At 50.1% G+C, this 16,336-nt stretch overlaps 2 protein-coding genes across 2 annotated transcripts; one reads left to right on the forward strand and one right to left on the reverse strand.

The window, feature by feature from the left end:
- The first annotated feature begins 276 nt into the window (after nt 1-276).
- Nucleotides 277-2,442, forward strand: LOC112879802 (ubiquitin-NEDD8-like protein RUB1). Its single transcript, XM_025944207.1, has 3 exons — nt 277-475; nt 1,735-1,994; nt 2,137-2,442. Exons 1-3 carry the CDS (start codon nt 383-385, stop codon nt 2,243-2,245), a joined length of 462 nt encoding a protein of 153 aa, XP_025799992.1. The 5' UTR covers nt 277-382; the 3' UTR covers nt 2,246-2,442.
- A 181-nt stretch (nt 2,443-2,623) lies between these two features.
- Nucleotides 2,624-7,874, reverse strand: LOC112879801 (BTB/POZ domain-containing protein NPY1-like). The gene is made up of 4 exons (XM_025944206.1): nt 7,409-7,874; nt 5,124-5,193; nt 3,447-4,616; nt 2,624-3,328 (listed from the first exon to the last, which is right to left on the reverse strand). The coding sequence occupies exons 1-4, from the start codon at nt 7,468-7,470 to the stop codon at nt 2,771-2,773; spliced, it is 1,860 nt and encodes a 619-aa protein (XP_025799991.1). The 5' UTR covers nt 7,471-7,874; the 3' UTR covers nt 2,624-2,770.
- Nucleotides 7,875-16,336: the final 8,462 nt, after the last annotated feature.

A 16,336-nucleotide genomic window follows, 5' to 3' on the forward strand; every position in this document is an offset into this window, starting at 1 on the left:
GTACAGGTGATATTCAAACTTTATTTTTATAGGTGTTTTGTATAATTTACGTTTCGTATTATTTGAAGTTTGAGGTAGAAAGTTATTTCCGAGTTCAAATTTTATTTTTTTTATAACATTATGCAGAGGTATGTTTAACTTAGTATTTTATTATCTGAAAAATGAGAATAATTTTATATATCTCGTTAAAAAAAACGTTAGAATCCAAGTCGAGTCGGAGTGGAGCACCCGGTCGTGCCGCCGCCAGCCCCTATAAATCCGCCCAACCTGGGTAGAAAACAAGACATCAATAGTTTTTTTGGGTTGTTCTTCCGCTTTCTCACGCAGTTCGAGTTCGGCGCCCTCCGACCCGTAGCGCGAGCGAGGAAGAGGCGAGTAGAAGATGCAGATCTTCGTGAAGACCCTGACGGGGAAGACCATCACCCTCGAGGTGGAGAGCAGCGACACCATCGACAACGTCAAGGCCAAAATCCAGGTGCGTGCTGCTCCCTTACGGTTCTTGCTCGCGGCTCGTCGTTGCTCCTGCCGGCGAGTCGGTAGCTTGGCAGTGACCTATTTCTGCGACGAGTCGAGGGTTCGATCGATCTATCCGCACTGCTGTAGATGGTTTTAAGTTTACCCTATCAATTCGACCCTAGTTCATCCGGCGTTTACCGGATTGATCTCTCAAGATTTATGTTTAGGTTTGATTTGGGGGACTATCGAGGTATTTTGGATTGCTGGAGGGGAAGAGATTGAGCAAATATGGCATTGCCGCTCCGATTGTGTGTTTGACTGCTTGAGCAATATTATTTTAAGTCCAATTTTGCTATTTTAAATAAAATTACGCCTCAAATTGGATCGGGTTTTCGTAATTCTTTCTTAATACTAAAAGTACTTTACCTTTTAATCCCCGCCATGTTCTTTTGCTGGAGGTACTCGCTCCTCAAAGTGAGATCCACTCAATGGATTGTACAGTGACTAATTCAATTCCTTACACTCATGGCAATGTTTATTTAGTCCATGAAGAAACCAGGAAGAATATATTCTCTTGTTTTATTGTTCTTTAGATTTTAAATTAGTCTTTTGAAAGGAATAAATGCTTCCTATTGTAGAGTTCAATATTTCAAAGCATAATGGTCAAATGTATATGCCTCGTTCTTTTTCCTGGCGTATTAGGTACTCCATCCATTTTTATAAGGTAGTATAACATGGCACGGTCTTCCAAATAACACTTTGACCATTCATATCATATAAAGTTTACATTTATGGTTATAAACTTATAATCATGGTAAAGTATATTTAATTGCGAACCCAATAATATAAAGTTTACATTATAAAAATAAAAAATTAATAGTCAAATTATTGGTCAAAGATTACAAAGTTTGAATCTTGATATGCGTATGCGCCTTATAAAAGTAGATGGAGGGAGTATTCTTTACTTTATTTCCTGAGAAATTTGATGCATGTTTGGTCTTTGTCCAAGTTATCTCTGTTTTTAAATGTAAAAGGTCTCTGTATAGTACATTAGTATGTATTCATTGTCTAATCATCTCCTATAGGAAAAGTTCATGTAGAATTGTTGTCTTTCAACTTTGAGAATTAGATCCTTAGTTTATATAATTTGTTCCTAGTTCGATCTGAATCACGCCCCTGATTTTGCCTCGGGAAATATCAATAAAGCTCTATTAGCAGTCGCTACATCCTGCAACTGGGTGCTCAAAAGCTGCCATGTTATTTTTCTTGCTGTCACAGGACAAGGAAGGGATCCCTCCGGATCAACAGCGCCTGATATTTGCCGGCAAGCAGCTGGAGGATGGACGCACACTGGCTGACTACAACATTCAGAAGGAGTCAACTCTTCACTTGGTCCTCAGGCTCAGGGGTGGCACTATGATCAAGGTCAAGACTCTCACTGGGAAAGAGATTGAGATCGACATCGAACCCACTGACACGATCGACAGGATCAAGGAGCGCGTTGAAGAGAAAGAAGGCATTCCTCCCGTGCAGCAGAGGTATGCATATTGTATAGCTTGCAGGTTTTGGTTTTGAATGACACAACTGCTACCATTTTTTTCTTGCAAATGCATCTTCTATTCTTGAAACTGGTTATCCTTTCCTGATCGGCTAATGAAGCGATTTTCGTCACCCCTGCAGACTCATCTATGCTGGTAAGCAGCTTGCTGATGACAAGACTGCAAAGGACTACAACATCGAAGGTGGCTCTGTCCTCCATCTTGTGCTTGCTCTGAGGGGTGGTTACTAGAGTTCATGAACTAGTCAGATGAACGGATGAACCAGTTAAGGTCCGATTTGTGCAGACCTGGTGGTGTGGAACTTACAAAGAGATAATAACATACCAGCTTTGCGCCTTTGCCCAATGGAAGGGGTTGTCTTCCATGTATAATCTGATACATGATTTAACGTGATTGTTCCAGGTTTATCTGCCTCAGCTTTTACTAATTGTTAGTACCATCTGATTTGGATTGTTTTTGTGGAGTTCATCAATTTTCATATCTTGGATGTGATCTAGACAGCGGGTACATGTGCTACCATAAATCTCGTGAGCGTTTTCACCCTAGTTGCTCAGTGATTCTTTAGTTCAAGGGCGAAGGCCCTGGTAAATCTTTTGCTCTCAGTTGGCTACAGTAAAAGCTACAGCATGATCGCATAGAGAACAGCAGTTTCGTCTGCTTACAAAAAGGACGAGCAGCAGCTGATTAGCTTCCTTCTCCTGTACAACGACCTAACCCAGAGCTAATCTAGAAGGAGAGCCAAAAAAAAAGAGCCCCTATGAAACAGAGTACCTCCGGCTCCTAAGAGGGGGAAGAGGGGAGGGCTTCACTTCGGTGGGCTTTGCAGACAATGGCGGGCTCTGGGAGCTGCCAGACGTCTCTGAGCCTTTGCCGCCATGCTCGCCCTGCCCCTTGGTGCTCCACAGCTTGTCGAAGATCCTCCTGGACCGTGACTGCAACAGGAGGCCTCCCAACTGGTCCTTGAAGCTGTTCCTGCTGCCCCTGTGCTCGCTGATCCGGTGGTGCTCGCTTTCCCTTGCGCTCAGGCTTGTCACCTGCTTATTCAAAGAGTTTGGATGCTTTGGTATGCGCCTTTCACAAGGGTCACATTGATCTGTCATAGGCCGTATGCAATCGTGTGCTCCGTTGTCGGTCAGGGCGAGTTCTTTGCTCGAGCCAGCCCTCAGCTGCTGGAAAAAGAGGACCTGCACCACCAGCCGGAGCGGCAGGCGGTCGTTTTGTGTGGCGTGCATGGATGCATCTGTGGAGAGCTTCTTGACATCCACCAGACTGCAAATCTTCTTCTTGTCAGCTTTACTTATGTCTTGGTGTTCCTGATTATAAAATGCAAATTTATCATTCATAACATCGACATCCAAGCAATGTACAATACCAACCATTGAGCATGAATCTAGGTGCATTAAGGTGTTTTTTTTTCAATCTTGAACATACCTTGAGATATGCATCAACCGCATAGTACAGGTCATCATGAACAGGTCTAGCCGCTTCTGGCACAGCTGTTGCTAGTTCAACAAATGTAGACAATGAAAGGTCTGGATCTGAAGCTACTTCAGACAGATAACTATCAACAAGCTCCCCTACTGACAAAGTTGACTCTTGCTCAAAGTTGAGCTCGATCATCTTTTCGTCAGACTTCTCTACGAAACCACCACTATGAGACAATGCAGTTCTTGCAACAAATCTCTGGACAAGATTATGGACCAACTGAGCATCATATGTACCATTATTAGGCGAAGCGGCAGGTAATAAGAGATCCTTAACAGTAGCTTTGTGCAACTGGAAACTGATCCTTCTCATAAGCTCTTCCTTCACATGCTCCCCGGCTCCAACTAATAAAACAACTTTCAACAGTTTCAAGAGAAACCTGCAAGAACAACCAGAACTCTTATCAGACGGCAACAACCATACTATTGTCTCGACCAGACATTGATTCCTTCTCATGTAATCCTCAGCAACCAAGGCATCATAAGAGTCTGGCAGCCATCTAACAGCATAGGCTTTGAGGGCCTCTCCTATCAGTTCGGGTGACATTCTCCCTTTGGATTTGATAGCAACCATAGCTCTCTTGTAGAGGTCAACATCCAATTCACACAAGTCCTCAACCCACCAGTCTTTGGGAGCTAGTGATTCTTTTCCTGTCGATTCAACTATTTCAGCAGAAGCTACTCCTTTCTTGCTATTATGACTGTATGACCATGTTACATTTGCTGGATCCACAGAAGTCTTCGAAGCGATGGCATCAATACATCTACCCACAACCTTCAGCTCTTCAGACCAAGGTAACATTGCCTTTGTGCTCTGGAGAACAATGATGGAATCCTTCCAGCTACGAAGGATGCTAGAATTGATAAAGACCTCAATTTTAAATATCAGGTTCCCCTTTTCCATATCTTCGGTCATTTCAAGGTACTCCGCTGCACATCTTGATGCAACAACGTTGTGCGGACTGAGGGTGACAACCATCCCATAGCAGAACTTTACACATATTTCGAATGTTTTTGCTCCCCCAGGAAGGTCATCTATGTGAACCTCATCAGTCCCCTCCTCGGTGGCCTTAAGAACTAATCTTTGAAGCTTGCTGCTCTTGGACAGAAGGGGAAACTGCATACAACACCAAAGTCAAACATAAATGTTTCAGAATAATAGTCATCTCCGTAATAGAAGGCAATCAACACTCATATATTTTTATCTATATGAATCATATCCAGCATAAAAGTAAAAAAAATTCAAAGTAAAGCATAAGTGAAATGCAGATAAGATGCAGTAATTGGTGGCTAGACTATTCAGTCCCACAATAACAAGATTTTCTTCAGTGGAGCTTTCAGTTGAACTATTGCCACAGAATAAAATAATTGAAATGTCAGTAAAAATAACATCTGAAGCAGTGTCTGGTGGATAAAGGAAAGAGACAGCCCAACAACAATCATATGCAAAACATAAATGCTTAGAATGTTCTATTATTAAAGTATGATTGATAACCCCTCAAATTTGGATTCTACGCCAGTAGGCCTCAGGAAATGACAAATTATGTATATTAGACCACCTTCATCATTATTCTAAAGATAAAGTTACACATCATCCCAATAGTGAAAAGTAGTGGGTGCTAACCTTGTGTAAGTAAAATTTCACTCCGCCAACATGCACCACAACATCTGTTGCAAGATCAGAGACCACATATCTGCATGCGTCAGTGAGAAACTGTAAGCAAAAGCATATTGCAGAATAATACATATACACGATTCTCTTAATAGTAAGGACTAGATAAATATTCTAGTCAGACAATAAGTAACAATAATTTCTGTAACTTCCTATCATCTAATGGAGAGTCCACTTTCCAATTACTCACATCAGTCGCTGGCAACCTAAGATCAATATGACAAAACTTATGAGCCTAAGAGCCACCAAATATTAATACTTCACAGTCAATTGCGTGTCCAGCCAATGTATGGCTTTCCATAAATCATCAGTTATCACGCATATCGACAACAACATACCCATCAAGCTTATCTTAGGCTCTAAAGATCCGGCAAAGACTTGCACTACCGGCCAATAATGGAGGCAAACATGTGGTAGCTGTTTACTAGACTGTACAACTCGCTTTCCAGTTATTCCAGTTCAGCTAAGAAAAGCAGCCCAAAGGCACCACTCGAGTTGGTAAACATCACAAGTACGCAATGGTGTAGCCATTAATATCCAAAATCATTCATGTTCACTTGAGCTCAACACCATCCTTTTTCTCCCTTTGAAGGTGCATATGGGCAACTCAAACTCGGATTGCTTGTGATTTCTTCATGCGGTTAACCAACTGCAGAAGAGTATCACGGCAAGTTCCTGTATCACATTCTAAGCTTTATGCCACTACCACTGGCACTTTGCACTCATCAGTGGTACAGAAATACTACTGGATTGTATCAAAAGACAAGTGTTGATGAAGCAACTTGTGGTGGATTCTTTAACTGAAGGAAAAGTGAACACTGATCAATGATTAGGAAGATGGTGAGACGACCATCGTTTTCAACTTTCCTTAACAATATACTAGCACAGCTAACTTTACCGAGTTGCCCAAATCAAACAGGAAGACATAGTGATTAGGAAGATGGTGAGATGACCATCGTTTTCTACTTTCCTTACCAATAAACTAACCCAGCTAACTTTACCAAGTTGCCCAAATCAAAGAGCAAGGCGTAGTGGTATCTACCATATAATAATATCACAGTAAAGCATAATGCTCCTACCCTTCAGATCTGACCTGCACTAGCCACAAAAGAGCAGAGAAAGCAAGTACAAATTCAGACCAAAAAGCCTACAACAAAGCCATACTTTCTAGCCAGGAAATAAATGAGCAATCCGATTCAAACGCGAGCATAGCACTAACGGATACCAAGAAATCCAGGATAAACAAGAACACTGAAATTAGACTAGGGTTCAGCCCAATGACCCAATGATGAACCGCATCTCGGCGAGAGTGATTATTTAATCAGAGTATTGCCCATCACTGTAAAATAAAATCGCTGAACAGCTAGCATTTAGTGTGGCGACAAGGGGATGGACACAAACAACTAATCCCAAGAAAAACAAGGAATGCCAGCTTGAAAGATCAGAAGAGAGAGATTAAAAAAACTTGTTTTTTTTAGATGGATCTAGTTCATAAAAGTGCGGCATGGAACAGACTGAACAGAATGCGGAGAATACTGCCAGACCCATAAAAAAAAGCAGAAACTGGTAGGGAAAAGGAAAATAACACAGTCAACTCAAACGGCGAGTTCAGATGAAAAAGGCCCATATTTTGGAAGAAACAAGAAGTACGAACAAATTTGGTGGCATTGGCAATCAAAAAGATATAACAAAAAAAAATCCAAGTACAATGTCACGTCCAAATCAAGGGACGAGGCACGAAAGGACAAACGAGTTGGTTATTCTGAAACCAAAGCAGGACAGTCCAAACAAGAACATGGTGATGCAAGCACGCTGGTGTCAAACCACCCCCATGTTAGCACCCGCCACCTTCACCGGCATGCCACAAAACTTTCCGAGCACGGATTAACCTAGCTCTTAGCTCTTTGCAGGGAATCGATCCAAATTAGGAGATGAAAAAAAGATGAGATTTTGACGCGGCCCCTAACCGCGGGGAACCCTGTTGCATCATTCACCAGCACCGGGTGAATCGAAGCGGGTAGCTCCTCCCTCACATAATCATCAGCATCCCGAAAGCAGGACTCGAGCGTCCGGCAAAGAAAAAAAAACACGGTTTTTTCACAAGATCAAGAAGCGGCGATCCTAAAGAGCAGCGTTGAATAGATGCCATAGAATGCAGCAAAGATCACCCGCACTGAGTCTGAGCCGGGAGAGAGAAAGCGAGAGGAAGTTTGTGGAGAATGGAGGCGTGTGCTCACTTGACGTCGGCGGCGTCAGACTGGAAGGCGTCGGGCTTGGAGCCCAGCTTCATGAACTTCATCCTCCTCCCCTCCCCTTGGCTCACCGGCCGCGGCCGGCCCCCGCCTCTGTCTCCTCCTCCTTCCCTCACTCAGAGCCCTGCTCCCATGCACCACGCCACGAGAAAGCAGCGCAGCGGGAGAGCTTTGCAGTGCGGCGCCGCTGCGAAGGAGCGGTTGGTGAGGGGCGATTGAACGCGGCAATTAAGGGGAGAGCGGTGTGCAGGGCTGGGAGGAGGAAGGGGAGCCAGGGACGGCGACGAGCAGGAGGGAGGAGGCGGCGGCGGCCAATGATGCCGTGGCGTGTGAGTGATGGGATATTATTAACTTCCCTCCCCGCACTGCACCCAACCCTCTCCCTCTCTCTCCTCTTCCTCTGCTGCCCTCTGGCCTCCCTCCGCCTGCCAAAGCCGCCCTTCTCGTTGCTTGCTGCAATGTCAATACAATGCCTCTCTCTCTCTCTCTCTCTCCTCTCTGCCTAGGCTGTGGCGTGGTAGCCTTTTTCGCCCTCCCTATGCGGCTGCGTCTCCGCCCTGCGCCTTGCCTGTGCTGTGCGCCTCTTTTTCCTCACTTCAACGCTCTGCTCTGAGAACTGGACCCCATTCCGTCCGTGGGAATACTAGTGCTCCACAATTGCAGATTTGCGGTGCTTACTCCACGATCAGCCGGGCTAATTGCCCGCTTAGTTTCGCTTTCAGAATTTGCCTTCGGCTTTATTAATAGCATCTCAGGGTGCGCCGCGCCAGGTGGTGCGTGCAGTGGTGTCATCCGTGACCCGGTCTGTGGGTGCAGGGCACTAGGGCAGTGCAACCCTTGCTGCCTTGCCAATGGCACCCCATCACGCCGGAGCACAGCACAGCACGGGTCCCCTTTCGGTGCGCGGCGCGCTTGAGGGCTGGGACTGGGAGGGCCATGTTTTCTCTGAAGAAACTTTCTTCAGGCGGAGGCAGTGACGTCGTACAGCAACATCCCCTCTCCCTCTCTGTTTCTTCTAGAAGGCTTGTCCAAGTTCTGAGCTTCCACTTCACACTGGATTACTGATCATTCGGAGGAGATGAGAAATCGTTCTCCTTCTCAGTTCAGACTTCAGACATTTCCTGGAGGCCATTCTCTCACGTTTCAAACGGAGCCTGACGTTAAAAAAACAAAAGAAACCCCGCAGGGTTCTCGCAAATCTTCCCATGTTGTCAAAATATCAGGGTTGTTTTGCCTTGACGAAATCCGCTAATGGAGTCGGTTGGTGAGGCGTGGATATCCGGAGCGAGGAGCAGACACCGCATCAGCTAGTGGGCAGCCATGCATGTCAAACTGACGACCGGATGTGTACAAAGTTATATATATAATATATGTGCGCGTACGTCACACTTCCGCGAACTCCATCTGAAATTTCTGATCCACTATATCGTACTAGACGTGCATTTGAAAACAGAGCTCTCTCTTCGCTGGAACTGACCACGTACGCTCAGTGTCAGTGAGATCGATCGAAATCTCAAAAAAAAAGTGAGATCGATCGATCGATCGTTTGTTTATTAGGTTTTGCGTACTCTCTATATACAGATCCTCTAGTACTTGTATGCAACCAATTTTTTTTTTAAAAAAAGGAACTTGTAAAAATTGTTTGGTGGTCATGCATGTGCTGCCGAGTTAGGGACGTTCTCACCCTTTTGCCTTCCTAGACGATAAAGGTTTGTCACACTGGCGGAGCTACGGTCAGGTCATGCTGGGCTCCGGCGCCTTTTGCCACGCAAGAACTTAAGGTACTTATCGGAAAAAATCTCTAGCCAGGTGACGGAATGCACCCGTCTAATCCTAATTAAGGAGGAGTTTGGAGGAGACCTAGGAGCGCTTGATCGGTGAGCGGATGAACGCAGGAAAGACACAGGGATTTTAGAGTGGTTCGGACCGCCGGAGTGTAATACCCTACGTCCACTTGGGTGTTGTATTGATTGTGGAAGCCTGGATTGAGACTGAGCTTGAGATGTAAGGTTGGACTCTCCTTTCTAACGGGTGCACGCTCCCTTTTATAGTCCAAGAGAGGTGCTTACACTGAGCGGTACCCCGACAGGTGGGCCCGGCCAACAGGAGCTTGTTCTATGAGAGATATGGAGATCTTCATCTCCAGCTCCTCTCTGTAGTCTTCTCGATTGGAAAGTTGATGTGCGTATCTACAGCCAGAATATGGCCGTGTGCAGCCTTGTCTGCACAGTGACTGCTATCATTGTTACCCAACAATGAAGCCGTGCTGCCGCTGTTGGGTCAGAACCTTCTGTCAGGTGAAGAAGCATCGCTGACCTGCCGCGCCGTTGCCTCCGCGCGTACTGTTGCAGCGTACGCCTCGGCACACCTGTTGCAGGCCATCATCACCCACGCGCGCGACGCCGTGACGAGACTACATGCCGCCTGCCTGCGCGCGGAGCATAGTGACGCGCCGTCTTCAGATCAGACGGGCTTACCGTGGTGTCAGCCTACCTGCCCCGTTTGTCAGCGGTAGGCCATACTTTTGACTTGGGCGCGCCCAACCCACCTACCCGCATTTAATGCGGTAGTTGGGCTGGAGTCCCGTGAAGGGCCTTCTGTCACGGGCATGTGGCAGGACCAGCCCCGCTCCTGCCGCGGAGGGGGCACGTGGCGGCACCGGACCCCTACCCGTGGGGAGGGGGTTCGAGCCCCGAGGCCGGTCGGAGCGGTCAGGCCCGAGGAGGTCTGGCCCCCTCACGTGGCAGCCCCGGACCTCCCTGGGGAGTCCCGGTCCGTGGGGGCCACCCAAGAGCATCCCTGCCCTCATGGGCACGTGGAGACCCCGGACCTATAAGAGCACGGGGAGGTCCGGAGACCATGATCCCAGCTGTCAGGACCGGGCCGTATGCCACATCACCCAGAGGACAAGAAGGAGGTTACGGATAACCTGTCACCCGTCCTGATGGCCACCCTGTCAGAAGACTTTCTGACGGGTTATCGCACTCTCCTGTGAGGCGACAGCGAGACGCTAAGGGTCTGGACACCCTAGCAGGTGGGGCCATATCCCAGCGTTGCGCCGGGTGGACAGCTTGTTCCCGCCGGGAAAGGGCATGGATGTCTTTTCCCCCTTAGCGGGATCCCCGAGGGGCTCGTCCTCCGCCCGCGCCGTGCGCGTCAGGCGGTTCAGATTCTTGTCTTATTCAAGCCCGTCCCGCAGCTCGGGCGGTTCGGATTCCGCCTTCCCCCCTGCCTCCAGCGGCCACTCCTTTGACTGGCGGGCCCGGGCCCACCAGTCATTGGGTGTGAGAGGAGGGGGCCTGGTGCAGGCAACCGTTCGGCTACTCCTCGGTCACCGTGGAGCTCGAGAGGGCGAGCAGCTTTTACATAAAAGGTAGGCGCCGAAGGAAACGGCTACCTTTTCGCTCTTGCCTTCAACAGACGCTGCAACGCCCCTTCGTTTCCGCGCGCACATTTGCATTCTGCTTTCTTGTTCTTGGCATTTCTTCTCCTTCCTGCTCCCTTGCGATTCATCCCCCGCAATCGCAGCGCCCATCACCATGTCTTCGCTCCCTTTTCTGCGCCGCTTCCAGAGCCAGACCCAGCTGGACTTGGTGCGCCGCCTTCTGGGATGGACCGCGCCGGAGCACGCCGGGAAGATTAGGCTGGCAAAATCCCCCTCCGCGACCTTGCCGCGGGGGAGTTCGTCCTCTTCAACTCGTACGCCATGTGCGGGTTGGTGCCTCCAATCTCCTCCTTCTTCCTCCTGCTCCTGGAGGAGTTCGGCCCCTAACTTCATCACCTCACTCCCCACTCCGTCCTCCTCGTGGCGGTCTTCACGCACTTTATGGAGATGTTCATGGGGGTCCGTCCCTGCACCGCCATCTTCAGGCATTTTTATGCCTTGGTCGGGACAGGGAGGAGCAAGCGCGAGGTCGGCGCCTACTACTTCCAGCTCTGGCACGAGATGGTGAACTCCTACATCAGCGCCTTCTCCAGGTCCAAGTGGGAGGATTGGCGTGAAGGCTGGGTCATCGCCGAGGCCGACCCCCACGACCGCCTAGAGCTACCAACAGAGGGGCCTCAGAGCGGCCGGAGCACCTGGAAGGCCAAACCGTCGATGCCGGAGGAGCTTGTTCCGGTTCTGAACCGGGTCAAGGAGCTGGCGAGGGGTGGCCTGACATCCATGATGGTGCTGGGCGACTTCCTGAAGCGCCGCATCGCCCCCCTGCAGTAGCGGACAAGGATGGCCTGCATGTACACAGGGACAAACGACTGTTGCAGGATCGCGCACGGGCCCGGCACCGATTTCACCAGGGCGGAGCTGGAGGTCGCGATCCGGGGAATGACCGGCGACATGTTCAGCCCGGAGTCCCTGGTCCTCCCGAGTGGGGTCAAGGCCCTGTGCGAGGACCAGGCATTGCGGTCGTCGGTCCAGGCGTCGATGTCGACCCTCGACGAGGGTGGCCTGGCGATCCGGCAGCTGGGAGGCGACCCCAATCGCGGGATTCACATCCTCGGCGCCTCACTCGACCGCCAGCAGCGCGCCAGCCAAGATCCCGGGGGGCCAAGTCCCGGAGGCCCGGCCCCCGCCGGGAAAGGAAAATATAAGGTGCCGGTGCCGGAGCACCGCCACAAGGACAATGTGGGTGCCGCCCCGACCCGGAAGGACAACGAGGCGCAGGGGGCAGCCCCCGCGCAGAGCAGCCAAGCAGAGGGGTCCAAGTTCGGGAGGCTCCAGCGCGGCGACGGCTCCTTCGTCGGGGAGCCGGCCCCTAAACGCCAGAAGACGGCGGAGGTGGAGAGGCAGAGCAGAGCTCCACCACCTCCGCCGCAGTGCCAGTAGCCAGAGAGGAGACCGGAGGAAGCGCGGTGGCCTTCTTCAGAGCAGTAGATTCCTCCGCCGCCACCGACGTCGCAGCGCCCAGCGACACCACCACCTCCGCCGGAGTTGAGGCCGCAAACCCCGCCCCTGCCGCCAACAGCGCCCGCGGCTGGGGACCTCCACCAAAGGTCCGAGGGGTCCTCGGCGGGAAAGAAGGTCCCGCCAATCGCCCGGAGCGGTTGGGAGTGGTACGATTTCGTGTAAGTGGTCTCCTTGGAATTTTTCATTTCTCCATTTGTCTTCTGGGGCCTTAACCATGTCGGTGATATGACAGGCCCCTTTCTTCGGACGCATTGAGCATGTCTGCCGGCGTCGCTCCAGCTGGGGGGTCCGGCCCCCAGCCAGTACCTTCATCTTCTCTTGCTGGGAGGTCGGCGACAACTCCAGCAGGGACTCCGCCCGCGCCAGCAACACCGCCCGCGCCAGCAACAGTAGCTGTCGGACCCAGAGGTCCGGAGCCGGAGGCCGCCGCACCCCCAAGGCCCGAAGCCGCCCCCCAGGAGGAGGCCGCCGGACCTGCTGCGACGACCAAGACGCCAGCAGCAGCAGCAGGGCCGAACGCCATGGCGGAGCCCCCTCCAGCTGAGTCAGCAACAGAGAAGGCTGCAACAGCGGCAGAAGCGGCAACGCCGGAAGTTGCGGAGGTGCCGGAGGCAGCGGCACCGGAGGTCACAGAGGTCGCCAGCACCACCACTCCACTCGCGCAGGAGGAGGAGTCGGAGGTGGTGCCACGAGGAGGACGGAGTGGACGAAGACCGCCACGAGAAGGACGGAGTGGGGGGTGAGGTGATGAAGCTGGAGGCCGAACTCCTCCGGGAGCAGGAGGAAGGAGGAGGAGATCGGAGGCACCTACCCGCACATGGCGTACGAGTTGAAGAGGACGAACTCCCCCGCGGCAAGGTCGCGGAGGGGGATTTTGCCGGGTGGCGGAATGCACCCGCCTAATCCTAGTTAAGGAAGAGTTTGGGGGAGATTTAGGAGCGCTTGATCGGTGAGCGGATGAACGCAGGAAAGACACAAGGATTTTAGAGTGGTTCGGGCCGCCGGAGCGTAATACCCTACGTCCACTTAGGTGCTGTATTGATTGTGGAAGCCTGGATTGAGCCTGAGCTTGAGATGTAAGCCTGGATTAATACCCTAGCAGGAGGTATCCCTGTCCGTATGTACCGACAGTACTGTTGCCAAGTTGCCAGTGAATCGGCGATGCCATAGTACTCCTCACAGTTAACTCCACTCCACACCGTAGAAAAAAAAAACCCCTGAGTTTCCCTCACGCTTCTAGGTTTGAGGACACGTAAAAGGGCTCATCCATGCATCTCTTCCTTTCAAGTTACAACCTCTCCACCTTTAAAGACCGGTAATTGATATATTCCGCAAGTTAACGGCGCGCCTTTAGTCGTAGCTTGACTGAAACCATTGCACCTACGTACATATTCTAGAATTCACCCCATCAGCCGCCGGCAAATAATAAAGAGCTCTTTTTAATTTGTGCTCCTATATATGCCCTAGCAGCAGAGAGAGATAGGGCTTGCAGGTTAATCCACCGGAGCCAGGTGCGTTGTTTCACCTTTCACGGAGAAGCTCGCTCGCCGCAGCGATGGAGGGCACGTCACGCTCGCCAGCGATGGAGGGAGGAGAGGGAGGGGGGATCATCTGATGAAAACAATAGGTTAACCGGAAAGATTAGCCGCGCAAAAGGCAGCGTGACCCGTGATTAATCCTATTCTATTCGCATCTCGACCGACCGACCGACCGACCGACCTCTAATTAGGCCCATGGCAACTAAGTCGATCGATCGCCCGGCATCTCATCACGCCCCTCACCAGTCCACCACCTTTCCGGCCGCGATCCTAGCTACCGGCTTTCCCGCTCGCCGCCGCCGCCGACGACGACGGCCGCCGCGCACCGCGCCACGCGTGCTGTGCCGACGCGCGCCGCGGAAGCAGCCGCTGCCACAGACGCGCGATCGAGCGGCCACACGGCGGTGGCCACGCGCGCTGCTGCGTGCAGGTCGGCAGCAGCATGGTCCGATATCCACAACAAATGCGCGACGACGATCCATGCGGCACCAGGGAGCCGGCCGTACGCGCCGATGGCTGGCTCTGTGTTTTCTTGTCTCGTTTTCCTCCGATCCGCCATCGATGGGCATTGCATGATGATGATGCCAGCAGTGAGATCTTGCGCGTGGCCATAATCGGTGCATGGTTGGTGACGGAGATATCGATCGTGCGTGTCCATGAGGAGGATCGTCGACTCGACGCAGCGTCATCCTCTCGATCGCCACGCGCGCGTGAACGCGCTCGAGGCGGCCGGCCGGCGCGGCCGGGCTTTGTTAATTCAGCGGCCGCGCCGGGGATGGAGAATCTGGGTCAAACGACGACGGGCCGGGGCCGGTGAGCTTTGTGGGTAAACTAATCTGCGGCCGGACCGGCTTTTGCCAAAAGGTATGATTAGATGCTGATACTCTAATGCATGCAGATCGATCGAGGCATCCCAGAGTGAGAGACGACTGAGAGGAGAGGAGAGGAGAGGAGATCTATACCTGTGGCTGCAGTTTTTGTGGCGTGTGTGTGCATGCATATGCATGAGTAGTCTGGTTGATGGGGTGAACATGGTGACCCAGAGAAATCAGGCCGCCTGATGCATATGTGCACAACACTATGGTGGAGTCAACTCTGTAGTTAATTTGCAACGTTGTATTGACGTGGCACGGGAAATCCAAGTTCAAAGAAGGTTGCTTGGGAACCTACCATGAAATCAATGGCAAAACTGTAAGTGTGTAACTTTAGACACAAGCATTATTACCAACATTTTGCAATTCCTCTTTTTCCCCTTTTTAGTGTATATAAAAGGCACCCATGCTACGTCACGTAGTATGTTTTTTTTTATGATTTTTTAGATAACGGAAAACATCCGGCTTCAGACCTCTTCTTCATAGAAGTCCACAATTATTACATCGTGTATAATGTTTAAAACACATAGTGGTCCATCGTTACTGACCAATGTGCAAAATAAATAGCCATCCATGGGACGCGAAGAATTCCATGGATCTTTGACTCTACAAATTTTGGCAAGCTTCTCCTTTCTATCATCGGTACGTTGCAACAGATCGAGCCCAAAACCGGAGCCAATGCGTCCACAAACCCGCAAAAATAAATTGGTTTGCATTTGTTCACGTAGCATGTGTGTGAGTTTTGATGTGCGGTTTGATAAAGCGCGTACCCACGCTCCGTGTACTGTCCGTGTTTCCTCTTTTCTTCTTTGATAAGTTGCTTTTATATTACCCTTAACTCAGACGCAAGCACCAACATTCAGACATCGAAATCCCTCGAGTGTACTCCCTGCGTCATCCTAAAAAATACAACTCTCGCTTTCGAGAAGTCAAATAATTTTAAATTTAATCAAATTTATAAAAAATATAAATATTTATGTCACCAAATAGATTTAGTATGAAAAGATATTACACGATGATTTTTATTTTGTAACATAATACTAATATTATTTTATATAGATTTGATTAAATTTGAAATTATTTGACTACTCGAGAAGCGAGGGTTGTATTTTTTTTAGGACGAAAGGAGTAATTAGCAATCAGGCATTCATAACCAGGTGGGCACCAGTATACAAATGCAATGCCATCAACTCAAGTGGTCCTGCCTCTCTTCATTTCCCTTTCAAGTTTCAATGTGCGTGGTGCAAAATGATTCTGGCGTGGAGGCCCCGGGCAGCCGGCCGGCGATAGTCCAAAGCGAGCTATCAGGGAGTTAACGAAGATGCCCGTCATCATTAACAGCTAATGATTAGCTCGCGGGAAGTTAAAGGCGGTAGAGTAACATCTCAGTGTTGCCGCGACGCAACCCGCTGATATATGCAGGTAACATGCACCTACCTCTCCGTCGTCGAAGCAAAGGGTTTGCATGCTGCCTCTCGCCAGCAAAAAAAATAAAAGAAAAATTAAAAGTGTCACATCCGGTTTTAACAAGAAACAGATGCATCTCATATGTATGTATATGCGTTAGGATCAAGTTCTATCGAGAGAGAGTACTAAA

Source organism: Panicum hallii, chromosome 2 (genome assembly GCF_002211085.1).
Source record: "Panicum hallii strain FIL2 chromosome 2, PHallii_v3.1, whole genome shotgun sequence".
NCBI classification, from domain to species: domain Eukaryota; kingdom Viridiplantae; phylum Streptophyta; class Magnoliopsida; order Poales; family Poaceae; genus Panicum; species Panicum hallii.